The sequence below is a fragment of the Schistocerca piceifrons genome, chromosome 4 (assembly GCF_021461385.2).
Source record: "Schistocerca piceifrons isolate TAMUIC-IGC-003096 chromosome 4, iqSchPice1.1, whole genome shotgun sequence".
NCBI classification, from domain to species: domain Eukaryota; kingdom Metazoa; phylum Arthropoda; class Insecta; order Orthoptera; family Acrididae; genus Schistocerca; species Schistocerca piceifrons.
In genome coordinates, this window is record NC_060141.1 from 498,250,663 (window position 1) to 498,262,845 (window position 12,183).

At 42.0% G+C, this 12,183-nt stretch overlaps 1 protein-coding gene across 1 annotated transcript in view; it reads left to right on the forward strand.

The window, feature by feature from the left end:
* LOC124796246 (protein phosphatase 1 regulatory subunit 12A-like) overlaps window positions 1-12,183 on the forward strand; it is a 371,361-nt gene that overhangs the window by 143,259 nt on the left and 215,919 nt on the right. Inside the window, 1 exon segment of the mRNA XM_047260342.1 lies at window positions 6,537-6,696. Within this exon segment, the coding sequence (XP_047116298.1) occupies window positions 6,537-6,696 (160 nt within the window).

The following is a 12,183-nucleotide window of genomic DNA, read 5'->3' on the forward strand; positions in this document are numbered from 1 at the left end:
TCCTCAATACTCAATAATAAATCTCAGTATCTCAATTCAAAGCTTCCTAAGGGACTAGTCCGTTCTGTTGTGCTATGCCAGCTCCTTCATATCACTGACTTATTGAACCACAAGTACTTTCCCAGCCACACCCTCTCTCTCTTAGTACATCTATGTTACTCCATAAAACTTCCTAGTACCCAATACATTCTCCCTTACACTGATTGTGACAGTTATTCTAGGCAGCTTTTCAACTGTCATGTGCACTGCGTCTTGGCGCAACTGGAGTAGTTTGATGTAGGCAGGACCAATCATGTCTACACTGGTCTATCATTTACATAACGGTCTCCTACTTGTACTTCCCTGTACCTTCCCAACATACACTCATACAGTGGTATCGGAGCAGTAGTCTGATACACAGTAGTGGGGGTTTTTCTTTCTCCAAGTGCTTCTGCAAAGGAGTGAAGTATACCTTTGTATTTTGCTGTGTAGACTAGTGGTTAGCAAATTACTGTAAGTTTCTGTTTCTTCAGAAGTCTTGGTGCATATCCTTGTGTGAGGTGGCTTTCTAGCATAATTTTCCAGCCATCAGACCACCACATCATGGCACAAAGTTTAAATCTCATGATGGTACGGCATATTATTTGGATCAGTGGATTGGTTAAACAGAGTTTCCAGTAACAGATAATTTTAGATACATCCACTTCAGTAGAGAAATTTGTTTCCATTTAAGAGTTTGTCACGTCAGGGCATAGTGAGAAATCTGCAGAGCGTTTTTAGTGTTTCCAGCTAGTGCTCAAAGTTGTGGCAACATTGGGGCACTGGGAATGAGACCTGTGACACCATTGGTGTCATTGGAAATCCCTGGCGACTTGGGTGCCGCTACATCTTCTGATAAGCGACATCTTGCCAGTCTGTCCTCACTTGAAGAGTGGGTGGCAAACAGTGGTGGGTTCGCGTGTCACTGGGTGAAAGGTGAAAGAGGAAGCAGATTGCGTGACTGGCTCTTATGCCTTAGCAGCAGGTACAAGGTGCTACCCAATGTTGTTGATAACTCTGAGCCAGCATGGGATACCTCTCCTGTTGGGCCAGTGGCCGATCTTCCTCTCCAGTACAGACAAGTGCAGAGGGTGGGTATGCTTTTCATTGGGAGTTCCAATGTTCCGCAGGTGATGGAGCCCCTCAGGGAAATAGCAGGAAGGAATGTCAGTGTGCACTCAGTATGTTCACCGGGAGTCTTGCCTGTGATGCGGAAGAGGCCGTGCCTGTGGCTGTGAAGTGCACTGAGTGCATAGAGTGGAACATGTTGTCGGCATGAATGATGCCTGCTGCTTTGGTTCTGAGGCCATCCTCGGCTCCTTTTGGTGGTTGGCTGATTTGTGTAAAGGCAAGTAGCATTACACACAGAGTGCAGGCTGGGCTGTCGGTATGTAGTATTGTACCCAGTTTTGATTGTGTTCCTCTGGTTTGGAGCAGAGTGGAAGTTCTAAACCAGAGGCTCAGACCTTTCAGTGATGGTATCAAATGCGAATTTCTCGATTATAATTTTACTGATCATCCTGTTGTAATAGGGGATGACTTCAACTGCCAAAAAACTTGTGCCAGACACAAGAATTTGTGTGACATTGTTCTGGATGTCATGTCCGAAAATTACTTTGAGCAGATAGTTAAGAGAACCAACTCGTGAGGGTAGTGTCTTAGGTCTTCTGACAACAAACAGACCTGAATTTATTGTATCAGTTAACTTAGAGGAAGGTATTGGTGATTATAAGGCTGTTATAGCATCTATGATGGGGTCTGACAATGAATGTTAAGAAAGATAGGAAGATATTTTTGCTTAGTAAGAGTGACAGGATACAAATTTCAGAGTATCTGAGCAGTTTGCGTCAAATTTTCGGTGAGTATGAAGATGTGGGAAATGAATGTAAAATATTCAAAGGAATTGTGCAATATGCCATAGACAAGCATTTTCCAAGTAAGGTCTTGAGGGCTGGGAAAGACCCACCATGGTTTAATAGCTGTGTTAGAAAGCTGCTACATAAAAAAGGAGAACTTCATCCCAGATTCAAGTGAAGTAAAAACCTAGCTGACAAACAAAAGCTGAACAAAGCGAAAATGAGCATAAGGAGAGCAATGAAAGAAGTATTCAATGACTTGGAAAGTAAAATTTTGCAGCAGTTCTGAGTAAAAACACTAAGAGGTTTTGGTCATGTGTAAAATCAGTAAGTGGGTCAAAATCTTATATTCATTCACTCAGTGACCATACTGACACATAAATGGAAGATAAGAGCGAAGGCCGAAATACTGAAGATGGTCTTCCGAAATTATTTCACCGCCGAACATTGTAAAATGGTCTCTCCTTTAAATCATCACATAAATGTTGAAATGGCAGCTATTTAGATAACTGATCGCAGAATAGAAAAACAACTAAAATTGTTTAATAGTGTAATGGCATCAGGACCAGATGAGATGCCTCTAAGATTCTACAAAGATTATGCGAAACAACTTGCTCCCCTTCTAGCAGTAATTTATCATAGGTCGCTTGAGCAACAAACCAGGTCGCTCAAGCAACAAAGGTTACCTAGTGACTGGAAGAAAGTGCAGGTCATTCACATTTTTAAGAAGGGCTGTAGGACAGATGCATGCAATTATAAGACCTATCTCATTGACATCAATTTGTTATAGAATTATGGCCTTCTTGGAGAAGAGAAATATCCTCTATAAAAATTGACATGGATTCCGCAAACAGAGATCCTGCAATACTCAGCTCACTCCGTTCCTCCATGAGAGCCACAGCGCTCAGGTTGATGCCATGTTCCTTGAATTCAGGAAGGATTTGACACCATCCTGCACTGCCATTTAGTGAAAAAAAATACAAGCTTATTGAGTATCAGAGCGGATTTGTGACTGGAGTCAAGACTTACTTGCAGACACAGTTCAACACGTCACTCTAATGGAACAAAACTGACAGATGTAAAGATAGTTTCCAGAGTATCCCAAGGAAGTGTGATAGGACTGTTACTGTTTACAATATATATAAATTATGAAGTAGAAAAAGTCTGAAAGGCTGTTGGCAGATGATGCAGTTGTCTGTAACAAAGCAGCAATGCTAGAAGATAGAAACAGTTTGCAGAATGATCTCCAGAGAATTGATGAATGGCGCAGGCTCTGGCAGTTGTCCATGAATGTAAATAAATGTAACATATTGTGCATACATAGGAAAAGAAATCCACTAATCTATACCAACACTGTTGATGACTAACAACAGGAATCAGTATCTGCCAGATAATATCTATGAGTAACTATCCAGAGTGGCCTTAAGTGGAATGACCACATAAAACAGATAGTGGGAAAAGCAGATGCGGGACTCAGATTCATAGGAAGAAACTTAAGGAAATGTAACTCATCCCCGAAGGAAGTGGATAATAAGGCAATTGTTTGATCGATTCTTGAGTATTGGTCATCTATCTAGGATGCCTACCAAATAGGACTGGTAGAAGAGATAGAGAAGATCCAATGAAGAGCTGCAAGTTTCGTTATGGAAATGGTCAACAACCTTCATTGGCAAACATTACAAGAGTGGCATTTTGCATCACAAAGAGATTTACTATTCAGATTTCGAGAGTGCACTCTCTGGGAAGAATCAGCCAACATGTTACTTCCCCCCCCCCCCCCCCCCCTCCCCCCCCCCCCCCCCCTCTCCCACATACATCTCCCGTAATGACCATGAGGAGAAAATTTGAGAAATTGGAGCCAGTATAGAGACCTACTGACAGTCATTCTTCCCAAGTGCTATTTGTGAGAGGAACAGGGTTGGGGGGCTCAGTTAGTGGTACAAAAAGTACCCTCTGCCACACCATTAGGTGGCTTGCAGAGCATGGCGTAGATGTAAATGAAATGGAAAAAAGGGGTTGGACACAGAACCAGGAAAAGTGGAAACAAGGAGCCAATGTGTTGTGATAATGACATGCTGCTACTTATTTGCATAGTGGACAACTGTTGCATCTTTGCCAGTCCCACTACAGTCACCAGAAAGGAACAATTCAGCAAGTGGGTGGTTGCATGGACCCCGTTGGGCACGAAAGTGTAGCAGGTCTATAGTGCAATAACTGCTGTGGAAGGGTGGAAGAGTCATTATTGTGGTGATCAAGAGGGCAAAAGGCTTTCACACGGACATTGTGGGTTTTGAAGGGTTGACAGGGGCTACACTAATCTGTTGGAGGTGAAACTGGCTTCCCCAAGATAGACATGTGTATGTAAACTCTGTTACTCCAACAAGCTACAGCAGTTACGGGTGCACTCACTCATATGGCGGCACAGCCTGATGTCAACTCCCATTGTCAATTTTCTTTGGCTGTATTCATATGTCGATTTTGTGGCCCACAGTGGTGAGAAGTGGCGTCAAGAGGATGGTGGCGGCTACTGCCTCAGTAGTTCTAAGGCCTTGAATTGTCTGCATATCTCGCTAGTACTGTGTCAGATGTGACAACCTTATATTATTGTTAGTCTGCTGGCAGGGTTGCTGTAGCTCCCCCTGCAGAGGTGAGTGTAATGTCGAGTAGGTGCCCTGTGGTTCAGTGGTTAGTAGAGAATTATTCCAACCCTCATACCATATAGCAGCAACCAACCCGCAGCAGATGCTGATTCATTGCGCAATTGAGTTGACATACTAGTCTGACTGTATGGCTTGCCTTTGTACTAGACAAGACAAGTTACGTTGCAGTTGAGGTCATTTTCGTGGTCCATAAAAAGCTTTCAAAATGCCTTGAAATGCCAGTTATTGCCTCAGCACCTGGGACATGATTGCAGACTGCTGGCACTGTGAAAGTGCTGAAGTTGCTCAGTGGGTGTCTATAAGCATTTGGACTTCGGCACTAGGTACTGGCTTGTGTCCACACCACTGTGTTTTACTCACAATTTCCAAACAGTATTTTGCTAGAAATTTTTCGTATTCATGAAGTTCGTACAATAGGTGCTTTGACTGAAACCAGTTACACATTCAATAATAAATTAAACAGCAGCTTAGGTTTTACGTGACGTCATTCCTACTATTTATCTAATCTGTGGAGCGGAATTATGAAGAAATATTATTCTTGGTTATTGTTTCTGCGAACAGTTTAAAGATACATAATTAAAACCTGTAAAAATGATTTGCCAACTTTTTTTAGGTGTGATTGAATATTTTATAATTAAGAACACACTGTACTATTAGACTTTCCAGCTGGTCTGAGTGATATGATGCAGTGGTAGAGCAGCTGATCTCACATTTGGAGGGACAGGGTTCAGAGCACTGTGAATACCCACATTCTTATTTTCTGTGGTTCCCGTACATCTGTTAAAGAAAATGCTGGGATACCTCTATTCAGGATAACATGGCAGCCTTTTTCGCCTTTTCTCATCCACTCAGAGTTTTTCTGTCTCTAATGACCACATTATGATCCAGATATTACAACCTAATATTTCTTTCTTCTCCTGCCCTGATTATCTTTATATTTTTACTGTTTATTATTGTCTAACTTTCTGTAAATAAGTATTCTCATACTTCGGAAACAAGTTAATTTCGAATCTGAAAGCTCTTCTGTTGCCATATTAAAATATTCACCAAAATCATTTCTCCCCACTTGCCCCCCGGCCCTTTTTTTGTACTTTGTTTCCTGTCTAATGACTTTATTATTTCTCCTCACTTTGACATCACAACCACCAAAGTTTACTTTTCTTTTGCCTCTTCCTACTACTATACTCCTCATACTACTACTACTACTACTACTACTACTACTGCTACTACATTTTTGTAGAGTTGGTTCAGATATGTAAAAATGATGTTATACAAATATGTTTAGTGTCTGTCTAACCACACACCAGTATTCTGTGTATCAGTTTCTTTGAAAGTAAGTGATCTTTAATTGGCCTCTAGTTATTGATCTTTTTAGTGCATAAGCCCAAATGTCCCAGTGTACTAATCCAGTTAAATTTGCTATCCAAATATCCTTTGAATGGTAAATTCTGACATAGATGTCGTCTAAAAAACATAATATTTACAGTGAGGTATAGTCTAGATTCGAAATGACATGCTTGTACAACTTAATGAGCAGCATGCTAACTTGAGAGACAGAGATACGAGCCTGAGTGGTTTTTAGGCAGTTTTCCCACTTATATGGGCAAATTCAATTCTTAAGTATGATACACAAGCACTTGAAATACAATAACACACAGAACAAAGTATATAGATTGACTGACATAAAAGATCATACCTAACCACAAAGTTAAAATAAGATAAATTTGTGAAATAGACACACTGTGAGGGGGTATGTAGTAGGAAAGAGATGGTCTGGATTGGAAACAATAAAACTGTTAGCTTCATACTATAAGACAAACTAGTCTGCATGTACTCTGTAAAAATGTGATTATTTTGCTTTAGTGCCTGCAATGTTACACATCGAAAAAAAAGCCCCTCTTGTTAAGTGGACAGTGTTTTTTCTGAGTGTATTAGTATGTTGCTTGTAATTGTTACTGTTAATAATGAAATACGTAAGTAAAAATACCTTGCTTTATGCTAGGTATTGATTGTGATGAAGCCCGTAATGAGGAAGAACGAATGATGTTGGAAGATGCTAAAGCTTGGCTCAATAGTGGTTTCTTTGATGATGAACCACATCCAAAAACTGGTGCAAGAGCATTGCATGTTGCTGCTGCTAAGGGTTACATCAAAGTTATGAGGTAAGGTAGAAAAAGATTACAAAGTTGTTTTTCCATAGCGCCCAGAACTAAATTTTTGAATGGAATAATTATAAGATATATTAAAATACTTCTATATTTTACTAAGTTAGATGATATTAAGGTTTAAGAGTTACAGGTGTGAAGGGATTGTTAAGAAGAGATTGGGGCAACAGAAAGGAGAATTATTTGAAAACACATTCTTGTTTGACTTTGAATCACATTTTAAAGTGATAGTCAATCCAACGGTGTGTGGAAATTATATGTTGGGTATAGTGTTGTTAGCACTACATCTGCATCTGAACTCTGTAAGCCAACTTACGATTTGTGATGTAGAGTACTTCTGATGACAATATCATAACCCCCCACCCATTCCATTTGTGAATTGTGAGTGTGAATAATGACTATCAGCAGACTTCCATATGAGCTTTAACTTTACTGCTTTCCTCATTGCAGGCAGTTTGAGAGTTGGATGTGGGAGGGAGTCTTCTAGGAACAAAAATTTCGAAAAATTGATTTTCTTTTTCTAATGTTTTGTGGCATTTTGTGGGGATAACTCATGATTGAGAAAAGTGTTTCCGCACAGAAGCATGCAATAAGGATAATGTGTAGTGCCCACTCTAGAAACTTGCATAGACAACTCTTTAATCCCTTCACTGCTATGGATGTGTCTCATGCTACACTGTTACCCAGTTGCTGTGGATGGGTATGTGTGTGCCACTTGGGTTTTCCTACTCTACTGTGGATGTCTGTATGAGTCCTGAGAGAACGATCTGTCACTGCTGCAGACGATTTACATATCTCAGGGAGTAAAAAACTTTCGAGTATGATTCATGCCCAGCTAGTTTGGTGGCTATAGTCCCGCAATTTACTAACCACTGCAATGTGTGGATTTTGAGCGCGCTTTCTGCAGTTGACCATCTCATCACTTTGTCCCCTCATGTCATGAATGGTTTTCTAAATCCCACACTGGCTATGCTTTTTTGATTTGGAGAATGCCTGAGACACCTGCTGGAGGACTGCTATCCTCTGTACTCTCTACACGTGAGGCTTACATGGCCGCATGTCTCATTTCTTTCAGGAATTTTTAGAAGTCCGAGTTTTCAAGGTACATGTGGATTCCGCCTAGTTTGACACCTTTATCCAGGAAAACGGTGTGCCTCAGGGTTCCATCCTGAACATCATGCTCTCTACTATTGGCATTAATCCTATAATTGCCTGTCTCCTGCGGGCATCTCCGGCTCCCTTTCTGTCAACAATTTTGCCATCTACAGCAGTTCTCCATGGACCTGTCTCATTGAACGGCATATTCAGCAGTGCCTCGATCATCTTTACTTGTGGAACAATGACATTTGCTTTTCTTTTTCCACTGACAAAACCATTTGTATGAATTTCTGGCGGCACAATTGTTTTCTTTCTTGGCCTCTTGCTCTTCCATTTGTTGAAACTATGAAATTCCTGGGACTCATGCTCTGTAGGGAACTATCTTCATGCTCCCAAGTGTCTTACCAGGCATCCCGCTGTATGCAGTCCCTCAGTGTCCTGTGTGTCCTCAGTGGCACTTCTGGGGAGCAGATCGAATGACACTCCTCTTTTTGCACTGATCCCATGTCCGTTCTAAACTAGACCATGGGTGTTTCGTCTGTGCATCTACACATCTGTCCCTCTTATCACATCGGTCTGACAGGAAAGGCTGCAGTCCTCTTACCTCAGCATGCTAGTCCTTACATTCCCTGTGATGATCTCTGTGTTGCCATGTCAGCAGGTGTCGCATCACCACTGGTCCTCCTTTCATGGGAACAAGCTCCGGGTTATTAGGCCTCTCCCAGCAGCATGAACTACCTCCTCTTGGCCCCCTCACCTCAAGGGAATCATTTTAACTAGGTTGCACATTGGGCATTGTCTTTTTAGCCATTGCCACTTGTTAAGTGGTGCTCCCCCATCTTTTTGTGCACGCTGTGCTCATTTTTTGATGGTCCACCATTTCTTCCCGGAATGCCCTATCTTTAATCGCTTAAGTTCTTATTTGTGTTTACTGTCTGAGTTATCACCTGTTTTAGCAGACAATGCACGGGCAATTGTCTGCATTTTACTTTGTAACAGTTGTAGCAATATGGCGAAGGCCATTTAATTTTTAGTTCTGGCCTCCGTTTCTCTATTAGGTATTTTGTAGATCTTTCTCTATGTCCCTGTGTAGTTACTTATGTATCACAGTAGATAAGAAAGTTCCACATTTTAACCATATGGCAAAATACAAATTACTGTTACCAAAAAGTATTTTTGATACCATGAACCACTTATGACATACATTGGATGTTACAAATACACGATGTGATTAAAAGTATCCGGACACACCCAAAAACATAAGTTTTTCATATTAGGTGCATTGTGTTGCCACCTGCTGCCAGGTACTCCATATCAGCAACCTCAGTAGTCATTATACATCATGAGAGAGCGGAATGGGGGCACTCTGTGGAACTCATGGACTTCAAACGTGGTCAGGGGATTGGGTATCACTTGTGTCATATGTCTGTACATAAGATTTCCACACTCCTAAGCATCCCTATGTGCACTTCTGATGTGATAGTGAAGTGGAAACATGAAGGGACACGTACAGCACAATAGCGAGGCCGACTTCGTCTGTTGACTGACAGAGACTGCTGACAGTTGAAGATGGTCGTAATGTGTAATAAGCAGATGTCTATCCAGACCGTCACACAGGAATTCCAAACTGCATCAGGATCCACTGCAAGTACTATGGCAGGTGAGAGAATGTGGATTTCATAGCCGAGCTGCTGCTCATAAGCCACACATCACATTGGTAAATGCCAAACGACACCTCGCTTGGTGTAAGGAGCATAAACATTAGACGATTCAACAGTGGAAAAAGTTGTGTGGAGTAATGAATCACGGTACAATGTGGCAATCCAATGGCAAAGTGTAGGTATGGCAAAGGCCCGGTCAACATCATCTGCCAGTGTGTGTAGTGCCAACAGTAAAATTTGGAGGTGGTGATGTCATGGTGTGGTCATGTTTTTCATGGAGGGGGCTCGCATTCCTTGTTGTTTTGCATGGCACTATCACAGCACAGGCCCACATCGTTGTTTTTAAGCACCTTCTTGCTTCACACTGTTGAAGAGCAATTCGAGAATGGTGATTCAATCTTTCAACACGCTCGAGCACCTGTTCATAATGCACGGCCTGTGGCAGAGTAGTAACACGACAATAACATCCTTGTAGTGGACTGGCCTGCACAGAATCCTGACCTGAATCCTATAGAACACCTTTGGGACGTTTTGGAACACTGAATTCGTGCCAGGCCTCACCGACCGACGTCGGTACCTCTCCTCAGTGCAGCACTCCTTGAAGAATGAGCTGCCATTCTCCAAGAAACCTTCCACCACCTGATTGAATGTATGCCTGAGAGAGTTGAAGCTGTCATCAAGGCTAACAGTTGGCCAACGCCATATTGAATTCAAACATTACCGATGGAGGGCACCATGAACTTCTAAGTCATTTTACGCCAGGTGTCCGGATACTTTTGATCACATGGTGTATTTCAATCTCGCTGTATCGCTAGTGTACAAGTGAACCTGCTACATAAAATCCATTTTCTCATGATTGGAGATATGTATAGATCCTGTCCAAAGTTAAAAGAAAAATTCAATATATAACAATGTGTTGTTTCACAGCAGAAATGTTTAATGGGCAAATATTTTTTTTTTTTTTTTCCCCTCTCCAGCCAGCACCAAGCCATGCCAATACCCTATATCCCAATCAGAATGACAAACTGGCAGGAAACTGACTTCACAAAACATAGAGCAAACCCGTAAGATACTGGCCCACCTCATGTAAGCGAAAAGCTTGATTCGCAAACTCAGTAAATGACCTCAGCAAGGAGAAGGAATAACGTTATTCTGACACCACAATTTGAATTTGTAGGTGTAGTTTTTGTAAGAGAACACTTAGCAGCCTGCTGATAGTGTGGAACGGCAACAAGCTGAAGCCCTTAAGTCCATTTTTTGCGAAATAGAGGTTGTGCTAAAGACTGCTGGTGAGCCTGAAGAAGTAGGTTACATTTGGTAATAGCCAGGCAATGCTGCTACCATTCACCAAAATGGCTTCTGCCTTCAAAACTGTTACTTGTCTGGTCTGCTGTACTGGGTCACTGCGAGTTGCCAACCTTGCAGCCACTGATGGGAAGATATGGTGACTTCTACCTGTAGCTTGGCGGGCCAAACTGACGGTGTTTGGTACACCATCCACCCGTTGCAGTATGTGGGAGGCACATTAACTGCTGTGGCCCCTGATTAGTGCTTATAAGCAGTTAACATTCCCGCCTTCCTTGGTGTAAGGGTTATGCTGTTGTATTACCAGAACACACCCTTTGATGTCCATGAGAGGGCTCTGTCATTGTCCTGGATAACAGCACGTACTGTATGGGCTACACCAGCCACCAGCGAGACCTGCTGCCTGCTAGACACTGTGTTTACATGAGTGGATGCTGCCGGGGCAACGTTGTCTGAAGATTGTTGAGACATTGAGGCCATGTGCTGCTGGCCCGAGTGTCACCTCTGAGGACACAATTGTAAGCTTAAGTGCAGTAAATTATTACTATCATTAGCTCACAGAGTACCAGACAGCCTGCTCCAATAGCCGCCCGGGATGGCTGAGCGGTTCTAGGCGCTACAGTCTGGAACCGCGCGACCGCTACGGTCACAGGTTCGAATCCTGCCTCGGGCATGGATGTGTGTGATGTCCTTAGGTTAGTTAGGTTTAAGTAGTTCTAAGTTCTAGGGGACTGATGACCTCAGAAGTTAAGTCCCATAGTGCTCAGAGCTGTTTGAACCAGCCTGCTCCAATGCATTTCATGCTCCATCATCCCAATAACAGTAACGGTCTCAACCCAGTCGGCTACATAGCTACGTTATGATCTGATATGCTCCAAATGTGGAGTCAGTGTGTCCCCTATTTTTAATTGCATTTTTTTTATTTTTTTTTTTTTTAATTTTGCGCAGTGTGTTACTTTAATGTGAAATATCACAACAGCTGTGACAATTAATGAAATGGTGGGCACTTCAGCCTGAAGCTAGCACTTAAAGCTATAAGTAACGCAAAAATAATTTTTTACCAAATAGTTTCTGTAAAATTCTGCGAGGAAAACTTTGAAATTAATGAAGTGTGTGTGTCATTCTACTCATAATATCACTGCTGCACCTTGACTAGCTGGTAACCAGTGTTGTGTCTGCACCCATAGGTATGTACAACTGCAATGGACAGTGCAGCTAGTTGGCACGCAGACAACTAGCTGTCTTTGTGTACCCACACTTGGTGTGGCATAAAAACAAGTTGGATACTCAACCACACAAATTCGTTGGTCACCTACCCAGTGATTGAGAGTGTTTGATAGATTGTAAAATTGACTTCAAAATAGATATTTGGTCAGTATGTTGCCACATTTTCTGCTGACAAAAAGTGCCATAATCATAA